Below are 19,419 nucleotides of genomic sequence, written 5' to 3'. Positions count from 1 at the left end.
GAGTTAACGTTTTGGGTTGAGTGACCCAAGGAAGGTTCTGAGGAAGGGTCACTGGACAAGGTATATTCACTCTGATTTGTCTCCACAGATGCTGTCACACCTGCTGAGTTTTTCCAGCAATTTATGTTTTTGTATCAATCACAACTCTTTGGGGTACAGAATTCCAGACATTCATAAAACCACAAGGTATAGAAGTAGAATTAGGCCATTTGGCATATCGAGTTTGCTCCATCATTCAATCATGGTTAATATGTTTTTCAACCCCATTTTTCCTGCATTCTTCTCATAACCGTTTGTCCCCTTAGTAATGAAGAACCTGTCTATCTCGGTCTTAAATAAACTCAATGACTTGGTCTCCATAACCATCTGCAGCAATGAGTTCCACAGGTTCACCAGCCCCAGGCTGAAGAATTGCCTTCTTATCTCAGTTCTAAAGGGTCATCCATTCACTCTGAAGGCTGTGCCCTTGGGTCCTACTCTCCCCTAGTAGTGGAAACATCTCCACGGTCCACTTATTACTCTCTCTGGTTCTAATTTCTGCTGCATTCAGCATACATTTTTCACCCCTCCCGGTCTCACTTAAATTATTATTTACCTCTTCACTACCCCATGACCTTGCTGTCTCATTTCCTTTTGATTTTATAATTTTCATTCAAGTGAACCTTCCCCCAACTAAATAGTTTAAGACTCTATCTAGAACCCTAATTATACAGTTTGTCAGGACATTGGTCCCAGCTTGGTTCAAATGAAGCCCATCCTAACGGGGCAGCTTATTCTGGTACTGGTGCCAATGCCACATGAAACAGAACCCACCAACCTTTGAACCATGCATTTCATCTCATCTCATAGACCTGACACCAATTCGCACGTAGCTCAGGTAATAATCTGGTGATTATTACCCTTGTGGATCTACTTTTTAATTTAGCCCTGAGCTGCTCGTAATTTCTCAGCAGAGGTTGGTCAATCTTTGAAATTCTCTTCCCAGACAGCAATGGAGGTCTGAATCATGAATTATAGTCTTGGTTGAGTTCAATAGATTTTTGATCCATAAAGGATTATAGGTGACAGGCAAGAAGGTGGAATTGAGACGTTAATGAGATCAGCCATGATCTTATTGAATAGTCGAGCAGACCTGAATAGTCGACTGGCCTACTCCAGCTCCTAGTTCTTATGTTATTATAGCCAGAATTAGTTTGCTTTGACAAATGCTTAAGGACCAGCTTTCAGGTCAGTTAAAATACCAGCCTTCTATTCAAAGAAAGTGAATTATTTCTCCTCCCTATTCCCATATAGGAAGGATATTATTAAGCTGAAGGGGGTTCAGAAGAGATTGACTGGGAATGAAGAGTTTGAGTTACAAGGAGAGGCTGATTAAGTTGGAACATTTTTCACTGGAGTGAAGGAGGCTAAGGGGTAACCTTATGGAGGTTTACAAAATCATGAGAGGTATAGATAAAGTGAATGGCAGATGTTTTTTTTCCCTAGGGTGGGGGATTTCAAGAAGAGGGGAGAAAGATTTTAAAAAGACGTGAGAGGCTTTTTTTCGCACAGAGAGTGGTTCGTGCATGGAATGAACGTCCAAAGGAACTGGTGGATGTGGGTATAGTTACAACGTTTAAAAGGCATTTGAACAAGTACCTAAGCAAGAAAGGTTTGGAGGGATAAGCACAGGCAGATGGAACTACTTTAGTTTGGGATTATGGTTGGCCCGGACTGGTTAGACCAAATGGTCTATTTCCATGCTATATGACTCTGGTGACTCCTCAGCTTCCCTGTCCATATCTTCCCTACCTGTAACTGTTCTGGGGTGCCCCCAGTCCAACACCGGCATCTCCAAATCAGTTGTAACTGTTCCGTGCTACACGTACTGATTGCAGCAGTGTAATCACATCCTCTGGGCTCCAAAGGTTGGTGTGTCATCTGAAAGCATTCAATTCTTCCCCAGTCCCTGATCTCCAACTCTCCTTTTAACGTGTGCAAAGCTTCATCATTCCTCCCTCCTCTTTTTGACACCCTACCCTTCTATGCCTTAACTCCCTTCACCAACTACATCATACTCTGTTCTACCTTGCCCCTCCACAATTCTCCTCTAACCTCAGGGTATTCAACTCACAATAATTACCCCCTCTGGACTATGCTGGTTTGCAGAATTAGTCATTCCTGATCAAATTATTGCCATCCCTCTAGCCAAATTATTTGTCTCAACTCCCTGCCTGCATTAGGATCAAGAAAACAATTTTTGAAAATATATTCAATAGCCTTCAACAAAAATCTCAACAATTTAACTTGCATCTTCTGTTTTTGTACTACAGCAGACTCAACTTTGTTTTTGCCTTTGTTGTAGGTCTTTGAATAAAATGACACAATTTTGAGCACTCACAGCAGAGTATTGTAACATATACCAAAATAATTAAAATCAGTCCACAAACAGAAAACAGTAAATGGCATTAATGCCTGAAGGTGTTCCAACAAAATTATAATCTAAATACAAAATATACAAGAAACATACCAATCAAGCTGTAGTCAGTCTATAGCCAGCTGTTGCATTTATGTCAGAATATTATTAAACAGGAAACTGATTTCTCTTTTCACCCATAGTAAGTGAGCATTAAAATCCCCCGGTGAGGTTACTGAATTACCTTTTTGAAGGATCTTTCTGAAGTAAGTCTTCAATCAAACCAATAAATTCAATGGAAGGTTTTTGTTCAGTAGATTCTAACAGAGAAGAGTAAAATTTCAGACTTGATAGCAACTTGCTCATAACCAACAAGTTAAGCTACAAAATAAAATTTTCATACTGGGATGTCTTCTGCTTAAAATTATTCACAAATCGTACAAGTTGGAGAATTTGCATTCACTTTAATTAAGTCGCACTGAACTCAACAAACTAAATCTAGACTCTTAACTATATTCTCTGTTTGCAGAAACAGAGTATGGAATCAGGATTGTAAATTGACTACAGCAATGAATTGGATGATAATCCAAAGATTAGGTGGTTGGGCAGTCTAAAAATTTCCCCATCATGTCAAGGGCAGTGCATGTCAGATGGGTTAGTCATAGTAAAAATAAACATGGGGGAAGGGGGTTGGGGGGATGGGTTTGGGATGTATGCTTTTGGAAAGTTGGTGCAGACTCGATGGACTGAATGGCCTCTTTCTGCACTCTTGGGATTCTATGATAGATGCCCTTAAAAACCTTTTACTTACCTGAAAGGCAAATCTGTCTTGCAGAATAATAGCTAGAAGGAAGAACATGTGTAAAATAGCCCATGAAGTCCTGCTATGGGAGGACCAGAACATGGGCTATTGTGGGCGGCACGGTGGCACAGTGGTTAGCACTGCTGCCTCACAGCGCCTGAGACCCGGGTTCAATTCCCGCCTCAGGCGACTGACTGTGTGGAGTTTGCACGTTCTCCCAGTGTCTGCGTGGGTTTCCTCCGGGTGCTCCGGTTTCCTCCTACAGTCCAAAAGATGTGCAGGGCCAAGTGAATTGGCCATGCTAAATTGCCCGTAGTGTTAGATAAGGGGTAAACGTAGGGGTATGGGTGGGTTTCGCTTCGGCGGGTCAGTGTGGACTTGTTGGGCCGAAGGGCCTGTTTCCACACTGTAATGTAATGTCACTTGACAGAGAATGCATTAACATGTTTTCATCTATTCACACAAGGATAAGCAGATTCACTTTCTCCATCTGTAAGTTATAGCACACAGAGTCATAGAATCAAAAGGCTTGGAAAAAGGCCTTTTGGCCTAATTTGTCCATGGCCAGGTTTCCTAAACTGAACCAGTCTCATTTGCCTGTGTTTGGCCACATCCCTCTAAACTTTTCCCATCCATGTATCTGTCCAAATGTCTTTCAAATGTTCTAGTTGCGCCCGCCTCTACTACTTCCTCTGATAGTTCATTCCATATAGGCAGCACACTCTGTGAGAAAAGGTTGCTCGAGGTCCCTCTTAAACCTATGCCCTCTATGTTTGGACTCTCCTATCCTGGGGAAAAGACCTTTGCTATTCATCTCATTCATACCCCTCTAATTGTTCTTGTAGCACTATTGGCAGGTTCTTAAATCCAGTTGACAGGCTAGGAATTGAACTCCCTGACAATCCGTTCCCAATCTCTGACAGTCATGCTCAACGATTTCCTGCCCACCCACCTTGGATAAACATTGCATTTTTCATCTAATCTCCACAACATTTTTGATTCTAAAGTTCTTGCTCACCGTGCTGGTGATTCATTTTTCTTGTTTAAAATTGAAGCAACAGTATTCAACAGATACCTCTGGTAATTAAATGCAACTTCATTTTAAAGAATCAGATTGAGAGTAGCTGCTCCTTGTAATATTGGCACAATAGAGATTTAGAACTTAGAAAGAAATCATTTTTTTCTCTTTTCTATTGCATGTATGTTGCAACACAGGTCCAGGGCACATTTACAACGTGTTGCCCCAGTGCCTTTTAATGAGTATTTACATACTATACAATGAATCAGACTGGGACTATACCTGTTGGAAAGGAAAATAGGAAGAGGAACAACAACACACAATTGCACAGAGCTTTCAATGCAATAAATAACACAGGGTACTTTGTGAAAAGAAAGTAGAAAGGCAAGCAGACATCAAGCAATTTAAGTAGAATTTAAGAGGAGTGAAGAGAAGATTGATGAAAAACCTGGGTTTCAAGAAACGTTTCATAATGAGTTGGAAAGAATAGGACCAAATTTTCAAAGGCTCTTCCACCAATGAAGAGGTAATGCTTAAACAGATAGAGCAAGAGAGAATTAGAGTGTGGCTAAAAGTGATATAGATAGAATATGACATGGCCATGAACAGGTTTTGAAGATGATTAGCATTTTAAATGTAATGTTTTGACAAATGAGAAATCAGCAAATCAGCAAAACTAGGCTCAATGGGATGTCAATTTTGAGTAAGACAGTGGACCATTTGAGTTTTGGCTAAATTAGAAGTTAAGGTTTGTGAAGGATGGAAGGCATTTTACAAACCTAGGATGCAAAAGTATGGATAAACTTTGTGACAGCAATAGGAATGAGGCAAAGGAACAATAGTTATCCAATAGTGACTTGGGCATGTTCAAAAATATTTTTTAAATTACTGAACCTTGAGGTTTGAGTGGTGATGGATCTTCATACAAAATCATCTCAACCAATGCAGAATGGTTTTCTGAGAAAAATGGTGGTTTTCCTGTTAAAAAAGTATGGCAGTCGTAAGTTTCAAACTTTGATGTCAATGCAAATGGCAATTCTAGGTTTCAGTTTAAGCATCACACTCTGCACATCAATACTGAAATGCCTACAGAGACACCATCTTAATCATTTATTGCTTTCTGAATCAATTCAAATTTTCATCATGATCTGCAAAATTTACTTTCAGTAATTCACAGTAATTTTTTATTTTTCTTTCTACATTTTTGTGATAAAGGGTGAAGGATGTTACAGCTAGAGAATTAATTCAAGTACACAATGGCAGTATCAAATACTTCCATGACAGGTTAATATCATCAGATGCAGAGTAAAGCTTGATTAATCTTGCCCAATGTCTCTCAGCTCCAGCTTCATAACAGTATCACCTACGGTACCAGTAAGATGTACCAGGTTCCCTATGACATTCCCAAGTAAAAAATTCAATCATTGTTGCACTTAGTATAAACATGTGGAGTACTGTACTCCAGAACCACCTGATGAAGGAGCAGTGCTCCGAAAGCTCGTGCTTCCAAATAAACCTGTTGGACTATAACCTGGTGTTGTGTGATCTTTAACTTTGTTGCATTTAGGGAAGGTTTATGAGTTCAGTGGGTAGAATATGCACTTGAACTCCAAAACGCCTTACACACAAAGACGCTGATAAAATTGATGTCCACATAGCAGGACATATCAAAACAAAACATGGGCAAGGTAATGTCCTGATAGCTCTTAACCGCAGCATCATGACAGATATTACAGATTCAAACATTCAGTCTGTCTCAAAGTTACTTCATACAACAAACTATAGGGATGGCAAAAAATGTAAGGTTCCCAAGCCCGATTCATCCACTAACCCTCAGACAGGCCAAGGTTGTGACATTTTAATATTTGTATTGGAGAATTCCAGATTTTAGTAAATGCAAAAACTGAAATTACTGTTGGGGGCTATCATAACTGTTGACATTGCATATCACAGAAAACTTTACACAGGAATAACTTTTATAATGCAATAATTTGTTTGAACAGTTCATTTAACACACCAATTCAACAACAGAATGGTACTTATATCAACTTTTCCATGAAGTAGCAACTCTTATGTCTGCACATTTTTCAGAGTGACATGGTCACATTTATCAGCAGTCTTTCGACTCAGGTTTTAGAAAAACAAAAATGTGAAGTGAAGTGACAGAAAAGAAAGGTGAGACCATTGGCATTAACAGACATCAATGTGTAAAACTTGTGACTTTTCAATACAGTCATGACACAGATAGAGAAAATAAAAGTTTCAAATGAACATGTTCAAAAACCAACCTGTGAACATCTCATATAGCACACATCCCAGAGACCATAAATCACTGACTGGGGAATAATCTTCACCTTTCAGAATTTCTGGAGCCATGTAAGTTAAAGACCCTAAAAAGTAAGCTTGGATCAATTGAAATATACCAAAATAACTTGCACAGTCGCACTTGAAAGAAATATGCCTTTCTTGCAGGAGGTCAAATTTTGCAAACAAAAATGAACTTAAACAAGTTGTCCATGAATTGATTGAGCTATTTTCCACTTTCCAGAAAGGACAGAAGAAATTAGTGACATCCACAGATATACTGTAATTCAGATGTAATTACCAAATATGGACATAGTTAACTCAAACAAAGTAGGGTTAATTCTTAAGAAATTTGCCCTGCTTATGTAAAGTAGCCTCAGATGTGAAGGCAATACATGGTTTTGGACCACATACCGAACTGTTAATAAACAACGCAACACTCTCCTCATCCTGGAATGTCTGTATAAATTTTGATCTCAAATCTTCAAGTGGCTTGAAGTTAACAATCTGAATGCTAAACTGAGCCAGTTAACTGATACTTTTATTCAGTACAGTTCATTAATCATATTTTCTTAGAAATGTAATTCAGAAGGTACAACTATTCAAAATAAATTCATAAGTGATGAATTAACTGAAGCCCTATGCCTATCATGAACAAAACATCAGAGATAGCTTTTAACCACAGATATTCAGATGACTTATATAAAAGTGTAAAAAAAAGGATAAGAGAACACACTTTGATGCTTGGCTGCACCAGTGTCCAATTTTATTCCTTGCAACAGTGCAGAAAAATACTCCGAAATTTTGCAACAACTTGTCTTCTTTGGATGAGTCAATAGCAAGTCACTACCAGGTATACAATTGAGTCATTCAGATGCAGAAGGCAGGTTGTCCAAACTGCATTACCTGATCTCAGCTCAAATATTTATAGGCGGTATTCAAACTGGTCTCAGAGTTCAACTGTGAGACAGGCATTAAGAAAATAAGCCACTTTCCGAATCCTGATAATTAGGTTTAAAGGGGATTTCAAATTTCACATCATCTATCAATCCTACATAGGAACACTTAGTGAGGGATTGTTACCTCTGGCCCGAATCTTACACTTTGTTCTTTCTGTGCCATTGTTGCTTTCAACCAAGTCATCTTCTCCACTAATTAATGAAAAGAATTCATCCAGATTCTCTCCTTCCGCTTTGGCCAGACTGAAATTACTGTATTTCAGCATGCCTGGTCCATCCAGTAATATCTGTATAAAGAAAAGGACCTGAAAAACTGGCAATGCCACAAGCAAAAGACAGCTTTTGAACAGCGCATTCAATCTTACTTAATCAGTACATTTAACACAGCAAAATGTCACACAGCAATTTTGAAGTTCCAAAAGGAGGAAAAAAAAAATGAATGTCAAGCCAAAGGAGATATTGGGAGGAGTGACTGGAACCTTGCCCAAGGTTTCAAAGGAAGGCATATAATGGAAAAGGAGTACAGAGGCAAAGCCAGTGGAATTGCTTCTCTCAAAGGATCAGGAATCCAAGGAATTCACTACTCAAGATGTGGTGGATGCGGGGACACAATGTTCCTGCAGCAAAAATGCTAAAATTCAAAAACCAAACGCACTCATCCTTCAACTCCCGCTAAAGCTCTGTGCCTTATGTTAAACAATAGTGTCCATTTACCTTAGCAGGATTAAGATCACAAAAAATGATGCCCAGCTCATGAATATGGCGCAAACCCATCACCAAGTCAATACCAAACTGTCTAATTACATCTTCATGTAAATATTCATCTTGGGCAATGACCATTGCCAACGAGCCTCCTGCAATGGACAACAGAGGATTAACAGTATGAAGTTAGTAGTAAAAATACAAGAGAATACAATCTACACCTTCGTGCTAACTGCATTAGGAACTAAATTAAATTATTCTCCTCCTACAGCTTTTCTATTCAGTGACTGGAATGCAAGGACTGAAGGTGTTAAAAAGAGCAAGGAAGAGAAACACATAACTTTTTTAAAGTGTGTCCTTCACAACTCCTTCATGAATAATTTAATGTATGGCCTTTTATTGTCTAATGGGACAAAATAAATGAATAAATAAATGAACCACTGGTTATTCCCTATCTGTCAGTTTCATTTCTTTCAATTCAGGGAATATGAATATTGTTGGCTGGGCCAGCATTTATTGCCCATCCCTAATTGTCCTCAAGAAAGTGATGTTGAGTTGCCTTCTTGAACTACTAGAGTTCGTTTGGTCAAAGTGCTATTAGAGAGTTCCAGGATTTCAGTCAGGTGACACTGAATTATCAGAGATCGAGTTCAAAGTCAGGATAGTCTGTGTTTTGGAGAGGAACTTGCAGTTCGTGATGTTCCTATGTATCTGATGCCCTTGGCCTTCTAAATGCCCTTGGTCATGGAGTTCGGAAGGTGCTGTTTAAAGAGACTTTTTGTTGAAATTTTGCAGTGCATCTTGGAGGTTGCATTTTACAAAAGCCAAGGTTGCTAAAGCTCTCAACTATCACTTTTTGCATGAATTTTACGAACAATTCGTAAGAATAATTTGGCATGCTGAATTCCACATTTTGTATTTAAAAATGAACCATACAGATTGGAATCAGGAAACTATCATTTTGTGGTTGTGATTTATAACTGAAGTTGATGTAAAGACTTTGTGGGCGGCACGGTGGCACAGTGGTTAGCACTGCTGCCTCACAGCGCCTGAGACCCGGGTTCACTTCCCGCCTCAGGCGACTGACTGTGTGGAATTTGCACGTTCTCCCCGTGTCTGCGTGGGTTTCCTCCGGGTGCTCCGGTTTCCTCCCACAGTCCAAAGATGTGCAGGGTCAGGTGAATTGGCCATGCTATATTGCCCGTAGTGTTAGGTAAGGGGTAAATGTAGGGGTATGGGTGGGTTTCGCTTCGGCGGGTCGGCGTGGACTTGTTGGGCCGAAGGGCCTGTTTCCACACTGTAATGTAATCTAATCTAAAAAAAAACTGCCTTGAGCAAAGAAAATCTTATCTAAAAAGAGTAACTCAAAGCACCCAAGGTACCTCACAATTAATTACTCTGAACTGCAGATTAATTTCACAAACAAAGATCTCAGTTTGGATGATGAACTAGAGAAGCAATCAAGCCTTGTCATGAAATCTTATTTCATCCAAGTCCCAACAATTATAGATTTCACAACGGACTGGTAACTAAGTTGTGCTGAAGTCCCGGAACAATGTTTCTGCTGAGAAATGAGAATTCCACCAAATGAGCAAATGCAAATAAACATTTCTCTAACAAATAATGCCAATATTTACTAAAACCATTCAAAAATGTTAATCTAAGTACTACAATATAAATTTTTTCATACTTAGTTTTTCAGACTTGTGCAGGGGATGCACAACCAGTCCTGCCAACAATGTAAATTGATAACACTTTTACATACACTTTTGAATTACCTGTGCATAGTTCCACAACAAGCCACAAGTGATTGCTGGTTTCATACCATTCATGAAACAGTACAATGTTCGGATGTTCAATGCCGTGAGTAAGTCGGACCTATATGAAACATACATTTCCAAATCAAATGGTTACTTTCTTGTGACTAAGCAAAACATAAATTATTTTTTTTTTAGTAAATTGAGGAACCATGATGAAATGTGAATATCCACGAAATAGGAATCATGAGTTTAAAATGCACAAGACAGAAGATGGAGCAAATCAAGAAAGACAGGTTAGGCTAGCAAGAAAAGGGAAAGGTTAGGGAAACCCACTGCAGGCAAGTAATGAAAATGAATAGACAATGGAATTGTTAGTAATATGTCTTACTTTCAAAATATCAAGGATACAAGGAGGAGGAGAGGGCGAATGTAGACTGACATATCTGAAGCATCAGGAAAATAACCTTAAAGGCCCTTATCACAGCATGGTATGGCAATTGTTCTTCCCAAGACCGAAAGAAAATACAGAGTTGTGAACATAGCACAGTCCATTATACAAACCAGCCTTCTATCCACTGACTTCATCTATAGTTCCCACTGCCTCAGTAAAGCAACCAAGATAATTAAAGAACCCTCCCACCCCAGTTATACTCTCTTCCAGTCTCTTCTGTCAAGAGATGATATAAAGGTTTGTATTCACATATGAACAAATTCATATTTTCTTCCCCATTGTTATCAAACTTTTGAATGGACTTTAATGTTAATGTTGATCTCTCTCTCTGCACCTTCTCAGCAACTATAATTGTAAAATGCATTCTGTTCTGTTATCCTGATGCACTTGTGTAGTACAATCTGCCCGCAAAGCATGTAAGAGGACACTTTTCACTGTAGCGAGTTTGAAAAAGATTTGTAGCTCAGGTTGAGGTTCTGGATGTAAGTCACATAAATAGAAAGCAGGTTATAACATCATTGCTTCACTGGGGGTTCACTGATGATGTTACCTACTATGGTGATGAAACATCTGAAAAAGAACCTTCTAGCTCAGCGAGCAAATTTACATCCAGAACTTTTCACGTATCTCGCTACATGTGACAATAACAAATCAAATCAAAGTAATATCAGTAAAAGAAAGAAGGCAGAAAAAGATATAGGGAAAGGGAACAATAGATATTCCTTGGAGGTTTGGCAAAATTTTCATCTTATATCCTGAAAGGTAATGTAAGCAAGTTGCTCGAGGTCCAATATATCCAACAACAATCTACTTGTCCTAGGCACAATTTCTTCAAGGCCATTTTCAAACAATAACTACCATTCAGGTTATGCCTTCAATGTACTAAAGTGTCCCAAGGTACTTCACAGCCATGTAAATAGGCAATGTTTGACAGTAAACCACATATGGAGACATTACTAGTGACCAGAAAATTGGTCGAAGTGGTTGAATTTAAAAGCGTCTTAAAGGAGAGGGAGAAAGTCAGAGATTTAACAATAAAAGGGTTGAGACAACTGAAATCGTGAGCATCACCAAAAAGGCAAAATACATTGGAAACGCACAACAAGTCATAATGGAGGGGAGGGGATTTGTCATCAATTTGTGGATCTATAAGACATTACAAAGGATGACAGGGGATTTGAACACAAGGATGCATGATTGAAATTTGAAGCACTACCATATTGTGGCAGTGGCATGGTGGTTCAGTGGCGAGCACTGCTGCCTCACAGCGCCAGAGACCCAGTTTCAATTTCAGCTTTGAGTGACTGTGTGCGGTTTTCATAATCCCCCTGTGTCTGCGTGGGTTCCCTTCAGGTGCTCCAGTTTCCTCCCAAGTTCAAAGATGGGTAGGTTAGGTTGATTAGTCGTGCTAAGCTGTCCCACAATGCCCAGGGTTGTGAGGATTGGGTGGATTAGCCAGGGTAAATGTAGGGTTACAGGGATAGAGTAGGAGGCTGACTCTGGGTGGGATGCTCTTGGAAGGGTTGGTGGGGACTTAATGGGCTGAATAGCCTTTTTCCAGCACTCTAGGGATTCTATGATTGTACTTTGGGAATTAAAAATGTATTGACAGATGATCAAGTCTGAATAAGCTCAACACTTTGGGAGATGGTCGGCCGGTCAGAAAAGCATTGAACAACTTTCAGTCTGATAACTTTCAGAAATAGAAATGTGTGTTCCATTTCAGTTTACAAAGCAGAGTGATATTTTCAATGTTTTCGAGGTTCTCAGAGCATTAACTACAAGATACAAGGTTCAACTTCTGCTCTATGTGGGGTTATTGGATCTCAATCAGGACCATAGTTGGAATGTCAACGTCAGTTTCAACACTTTGCTTAAAAAGTATCTTATGATTCTCTCACCTGATCATTTTTTAAATTCACTCATGGAATATGGACACCTTTGGCTAGGCCAGCGCTTATTGCCCATCCCTCATTGCCCAGAGGGCTGTTAAGAGTTATCTAGATTGCTGTGGGCTTGGAGTCACATGTAGGCCAGACCAGGTAAGGATGGCAGATTTCCTTCCCTAAAGGACATTAGTGAACCAGCTGCGGTTTTCCTGCCATTCAACAATGGTTTCATGGTCATCATTAGATCCTTAAATCTACCATGGTGGAATTTGAACCCATGTGCCCAAAACATTAGCTGAGTTTCTGGATTAATAGTCTAATGATGATACCACTTGGCCATTACCTCCCCCATTGGGAAATATTAGCAAAAGACAAGCTATGACTCAGTTGTGTCACTGTCCAGTAGAATGACGGCCACGTCTGCACTCTTTCTTTTCAGCCAGCAGTCAGGTTCCTCTTCAGAGATATAAGTGCATAAGCTATACTGACAGGTCAGTGGCAGGACTATGGAGGTGCTGCACTGTTGAAGGTGCCAAATCTTGGAAGAAACTTCAAACTGAACTTTATCTTCCTGATGGCACTACTTTAAAGAGGCAGAGAGGTTCTCCCCAGTGTCCTGGTCAATATTTATCCCTTAACCAGCACCTGAAAATAACTTAGTCATTATTTCAATTTGCTTTTAATAGCACCATACAAATTGACTGCTGCTTTCTCCTCCATCACAACTTTGATTACACTTCAAAAATAATTTTTTGGCTGTAAAATGATGTCTTGAGGTTGTGGAAGGTCCAATATAAATGCAAGCTTTTCCTCAAGTGGTTTTCCTCAGCTTGTACACAAGTTAAGGTCCATTCGCTTAGCATAAATGCAATAACATCCCAACAAGAAGTATGAATGTGATTGAAAACCAATGGGAAAAGGCAAGTTATGATTATGTATTTTGTTTTTGTTAACAACTTTATGTTAATTCAAAGGTGAAGAATGAGAAAAACAGTGCCTACTTTCCATCAATATAAGATATTCTCATTCCCCCTGTTATGGATCAGGCCAGAGCCCCTAAAAATATTTCAAGAAGGTAGCCTAGACCCTAACATTCTCTTATTTTAAAGGCAGATATGAAGTTGATATTCCAGGTATGATGCAGTTGGTCAAACCTTGCAGCTTTAAGTAAAAGAGCATTTACTTAAACACTACAGTTGAAATACAAACAAAAGAAAACAAAATTTAGAATACAGGTAGTTCTGGGATAACCTGCATTTAAGCAGCTCAATTTGGCTATAATGTATAGAATCATAGAATCCCTTATTATGAAGGTATAGGTGTACTGTAACTTTAAGAGATAGAGGAAGCTGGCAAGGACTGAAAGCACAGAGTGTGCTGCACATTTTAAAAATGTAACATTTGGTTGACAGAAATAGCTGGTACTTTGTTGTCATGGTACAAAAACAAATTCAAATTTAGCCAGTTTAAATTATGCCCCAGATACCAAAATCAAATCGAAGTTGAATTTATTGTTTTGATGACATCAAACCAATGAAACGATCTGATGTTCTGGGGTATAAAACCAGACATTTTGAAAAGTTAGGGAGAACAACGAAGAGCACTCATAAGTAAAGACTGCCAGCAGAATAGCTCTCTGAAAAGGTACCTGTCCATAAGAAATTTGTGCAGCAGAATACCAAAGCCAACCTAGAGAAATCTATAGAGAAAGTTCGACTTCCGAAGACGACAACTGGGTTTGAAATTGATTTGCCGTAAATTTAAGAGGGAATTTATCAGACCAGTATTATAGAGTGGGAGATAAAAGATAGGAGAAAGGAGTTGCAAATAGTTGTGGTTTTAATGTTCTCTGTTGGACTTAAAGAATAAAATTGTTAATTTTTACTTTAAATAGTGAAATCTGGGATAGTTCTTTGCCTCTTGAAATTTAACAGATTACGGCATGAGGTGAGCTTCTCTGTGTGTCAGGTTTAAATTAGCAGAAGGGTTTACCTTGTGTCATAACACCCTATAGTGTGGAAATGGGCCCTTCAGCCAACAAGTCCACACCAACTTTCCGAAAAGTAACACACTCAGGCCCATTTCCCTACCCTATTATCCTATATCTACCTCTGACTAATGCACCTAACCTCTACATCCCTGAACACTATGGGCAACTTAACCAATTTGACCAATTCACCTAACCTGCACATCTTTGGATTGTGGGAGAAAACCAATGCAGAGGAAACCAATGCAGACACGGGGAAAATGTGCAAACTCCAAACAGACAGTTGCCCCTGGCTGGAATCGAACCCGGGTCCCCGGCGCTGTGAGGCAGCAGTGCTAACCACTGAGCCACAATGCTGCCCTGTTGCTGAAGAATTAGGGAATGGTATTTTGGAGAACGCTTAACTCAGTTGGCAATAGCGCGATTCCAGTGGGGATCGGTTTGTATGCTTCAATCTGCAAATGTGCCGATGTACGGACCAAAATAACCGTGCCGTTTTGCATGTGCCGATGTATACGCATGCGTCTGCATGGTTCTTCGCATGCATGATATCAGCCCTAGTCCTCGTGCCATTCCGCGCATACATTGATGTCAGCTGCCAACAGAGTAGCTTTCTGTGAGAGGTACTGTACAGACAGCAGCTTTCTTACATTTGTTAAATGTACTGTGTTAAATTTACTTTTGTTAACAAATATGATTTCAACCTTCATTCAGGCTGTGTTATACTTTGCATTAGACTTCTGGTTGATTTTTGAGCAACTGCCCCTAACCCCACTTTTCCCATAGGCCTCATTTGTTCTATTTAGTGATGTTCTATTAAGCAAGGTTTCGCTGGAACGCAACTGCTGCATTATAGAAGAACTACTACTTGAAACTCAACTATTTGAAAACTCAACCGACTTGATACCGCAACTTAACTAAGGAGCTGTTCCAATTCCCATAACATCCCATAACCACACCCCTTGACAAAAGGTTAATTCAAATGCAGAATCTTACAGGCAGGAGAGACTTCAGAGAGAAAAGTCTGCCAGGGATCATGTGCAAAAGCATGGCACCTTTTTCCCTGCAGTAGAGCTTCTGTGCCTGCTACCAGCAGCTTCTCTGCTACAACTAAACCAAACTATAAAAACCCTGAATTGGGAAAACTGGTCATTTCCCTGTCATTGTTAAACTAGACTCTTTCTGAGACCTCGTTTAAAAAAAACCTGAGGACAAGATAACCTTGTTAAAGAGACCGCATTGTCACACATCAGCTCTCAAGTTTTTTTTCAATTAATTATTGCATTTTTAAAACTATTTGGAAAAGACCCATTATGGGATACCCCAGCTTCTGCTGACATTCTATCTTTACCTAAAGACGGTGGTAGCATCTGAGAAAAGTTTCACAAAGCAGCAGCTATTTAGTAGCTCGTTGATGTATCCACTTATCTTGTGAACCTTGACAATGAGTGCAGGCTGACCTCTTGTTTATGATGTTACAGTGCAGCCTGATTCATATCTCACTTGATGTTCACACATTTGAACTTTCAGCAGCCATCATTGGGCAGGAATCAGGCTCCCACAGAGATTATTTCCCTCTTTGTTATTCCAGCTTCACAAAGACAGTATCTCTCTCTTGCCCAATGGAGACGAGCTACTTTAACACTCAATCTCCTAAATCTGTAGCGCTGTATTTCAATACAAAGGTATAATTATCTCCAACAAACTCAAGCAACACAACCCAGATTAGCAACATAAATTCAAATATGCCAAGGCCTATCCTGTTGATAACATGTTGGGTCCACAATACTCTGTGCCAATATGCTTCTTGAAATATCTGAGAATTCAAATTCTAATGGTACTATCAAGTAATACTCACCCTGTTAGTGATCTCTGGCCGTTTTGATTTGTCAATACATAAAATTGCTACAAAGTTGATAGTTCCCTTTCTTCTGCCTTTGTAAACAGTTGATTTATTTCCTTTTCCAATTTCCTCATAAAGGACAAAGTTTTCCATTTTTTTGTACCTCTATCAACTGAAAAAGGAAGACATAAATAATTATGTGCACATATACACAATAAACTTATAATCAATGTCCTAGCATTTGAGATTACAAAGACAGTGATCTCAGCATCGAGACATGGGCACAAAAGGAGAGATTCATCAATGGTTAATTTATAAGACTACAACGCCAAAAACATAAATTCATATGCCACCACAGCAGCTAGGTGCTGATACTAAAGGTAATCAGGATTTGAAAAACTAGTGTGACCAACGGTGGTCAGGTAACTAGCAGATTGCCATGAAAACCCATTTGGTTCGCCTAGGCCGTAAGCAAAAGAAATGTGTTATCCTTACCTGGTCTAGTCAGATGACAGGCAGAGGTGAGGAGCCCATAGGAGTTAATGAACAGCAAAGTCACAAATTAGCTTGAACACAAAGGTGACAATTTCATATTTATAGCATTGAGGCATAAAAAGCCAATGTGGTTCAGCAAGGACAGGGGTGGTATATAAGCTGGATTTTTGCAGGACATGAGAAAAGCAAAAGATTTGAATGAGTCTCTGATAGGCTGATAGTCCAGTCAAGGTTGAAGGAATTGCTACACTGTCAAGGAAGTCTTATCAGAAGATAAGACTTTAAGGTCTTATCTTCTGATAAGACCTTAAAGTTGAGGTTCCATCAGTCCTCTTAGGTGGATGCAAAAGATAAATTGGTACTTTGAAAGAAGGACAAATGAAATTTTGGTAAATATTTATCTATCATCAGGTTATATGGTTATTACACTTGGGACCTTGCTGTACAAAGTTGATGGCCATATTTCCCATACTACAGTTCCAATTCCATTTTCAAAAAGTACCTCTGGCTGTAAAAATTGTTTGATATAGCCTGAGGCCACAAAAGTGCATTTTTTTAATTATAGGAAAGCTGAAAGGATGCAATAGATCACTTCAGCTTACAAGGATGAGAGCTGGAAGTATCAGAAGCAGGTAGGATGAGGTTGGATGGAAAAGAAGTGATAGTGAGGGAGAAGTAGGTAATCTTTCTGATAGCAGACAAATGTACAAGCTCATTGAGGTTTGAATAGAATACTACAGTTCTTGCTCATCCAAATTAGGGACAGTGGTGTACAGCATGTCCCAGAGGGAAGTTTTGGTGTTCCCCATATTTAACTAGAAAATTTTGGCTGAGTTCATCCAGGACTCAATTCGAGCAAAGCATCTGATGACACAGGGAAGTTACAAGAAGATGATGGTGAGGGAGGGCCAGTTTCAGTGAATTGTTTTATTCTTATATCAAATATGGGCATCACTGGTTATTTGTTCCTCCCACCCATTGCCCTGGAAGATATTGACTCTCCAGACTATTCCAAAGCATAATTATGAATCAACTGAATGGGTGAGGAGTCCAAAATCACATGTAGGCCAAGCAAGTACAACAAATTTCTTTATCTGAAGGACATCTGTGAACCAGAAGAGTATTTATGACAATTGACATTGATTATAAAGTCGCCATTAAGTTCATAGAATCCCTACAGTGTGGAAATAGGCCTTTTGGCCCAACAAGCCCACACTGATCTCCAAAGAGTAACCCACCCAGTCCCATTCCCCTACATTTACCCCTGACTAATGCACCTAACACTATGGGCAATTTATCATGGCCAATTCACCTAACCTGCATTTCTTTAGATTGTGGAAGGAAAACAGAGCACTGGAAGAAATCTATGCAGAGACAGGGAGAATGTGCAAACTCCACACAGACAGTCGCCCGTGGCTGGAATCAAACCTGGGTCCCTGGCGCTGTGAGGCAGCAGTGCTAACCATTGATCCACCATGCTGCCCACTACCTTTTAATTGTAGATTTTATTGAATTGGGTCACACAGCACTCAGGGACTCAGGTTCAATTCCAGCCTTGGACAGCTATCTATGTGGAGTTTGCAAGTTCTCCCCGTGTCTGCGTGGGTTTCCGCCAGGTGCTCTGGTTTCCTCCTACAGTCCAAAGATGTGCAGGTTCAGTGGATTGGCCATGTTAAATTGCCCTGTAGTTTGCAGGCTAGATGAATTAGCCATGGTTAATGTGGGCATAAGGTGGGGGGAGTTGGTCTGGATGGGATGCCCTTCACAGAGTTGGAGCACCCTCAAAGGGCCGAACAGCTTTTATCTGCACTGTAGGGATTCTATGAATTCAAATTTCACCCACGTCCCCAAACCATTAGCCTTAGCCTCTGGATTATTAATCTCTCCTGTGTTACCATCTCTCCTATACATGGGATGCTGTGACCAAAACCTAACATGTAATGAGGCATCTTTGTTGTGAGGTGGGAAATACTCTGGCTACGAATACATAATTGAGAGTGCAACCCCTTGAACAGAAACCAGTTGCAATTTGTTCATACACTGACACTCTCGTGATTACCATTAAACAATGCCTGAGCAGATACCCACAATGTGGCCGTGCAAATGCTAAATAAGGTTGGTGATGCTCTGACCACAGAATCCCCATCCAGACCCAAAATAGCCACAATCTTGCTCACCATTATCTTATTTCTTCCCAATACCTACATCCTCCCCAATCCATCTCCTGAGACACAAGAATAACCACTATCACCCTCTATGGACTCTCGACAACCAGTACCTCCACTGACCACAGCCTCGTTGTCTATCGCTCCAGACCCTGCCTGCCAACCATATCCTACTCCAGTCTCACTACCTTCATTTCCAAACACCCCGAGAGACCACTATCTCTCTCTTTGAGCACTGTTGTTGCACCACTATCGAAGCACTTCTCCATTCTATTACATTCCCCTGTTGACACCTGCTGACCACAGTCTGCCGTTGTCCATTTCTGTACACCTATTATCTCCTCTTCGATCACACCAAATGACCACCACTTCCCTGCCCGGACACTCGCTGACCATCACCTCCCTCCCCAGACTCGTGCTGACCATCACCTCTCTCCCCGGACACGCGCTGACCACCACCTCCCTCCCCAGACACACTCTGACCATCACCTCCCTCCCCGGACACTCGCTGACCATCACCTCCCTCCCCAGACTCGTGCTGACCATCACCTCTCTCCCCGGACACGCGCTGACCACCACCTCCCTCCCCAGACACACTCTGACCATCACCTCCCTCCCCGGACACTCGCTGACCATCACCTCCCTCCCC

The 19,419-nt window shown here is 40.3% G+C and overlaps 1 protein-coding gene across 20 annotated transcripts in view; it reads right to left on the bottom strand.

Annotated features, from left to right (window-relative positions):
* The window catches only part of ulk4 (unc-51 like kinase 4), a 497,483-nt gene that overhangs the window by 475,706 nt on the left and 2,358 nt on the right, over nt 1–19,419 (bottom strand). For 15 of the 20 annotated variants that reach the window (XR_006315934.1, XR_006315935.1, XM_043719550.1 and 12 more), the window contains exons 2-8: nt 16,126–16,282; nt 9,959–10,058; nt 8,193–8,332; nt 7,603–7,765; nt 6,504–6,605; nt 5,110–5,193; nt 2,640–2,715 (exon numbers count right to left, since the gene is read on the bottom strand). Coding sequence is in view for 18 of the 20 variants with exons in the window: in XM_043719550.1 (XP_043575485.1) it covers nt 2,640–2,715; nt 5,110–5,193; nt 6,504–6,605; nt 7,603–7,765; nt 8,193–8,332; nt 9,959–10,058; nt 16,126–16,263 (803 nt within the window). In the remaining 2 variants the exon portion in view is untranslated. Of the gene's footprint in view, nt 1–2,639; nt 2,716–5,109; nt 5,194–6,503; nt 6,606–7,602; nt 7,766–8,192; nt 8,333–9,958; nt 10,059–16,125; nt 16,283–16,605; nt 17,805–19,419 lie in introns of those variants that run through there. The other 5 variants (XM_043719549.1, XM_043719544.1, XM_043719551.1 and 2 more) reach the window with 5 other exon arrangements.

This window comes from Chiloscyllium plagiosum, chromosome 29, assembly GCF_004010195.1.
Source record: "Chiloscyllium plagiosum isolate BGI_BamShark_2017 chromosome 29, ASM401019v2, whole genome shotgun sequence".
NCBI classification, from domain to species: Eukaryota; Metazoa; Chordata; class Chondrichthyes; order Orectolobiformes; family Hemiscylliidae; genus Chiloscyllium; species Chiloscyllium plagiosum.
This window is presented reverse-complemented; position numbering and strand designations above follow the sequence as displayed.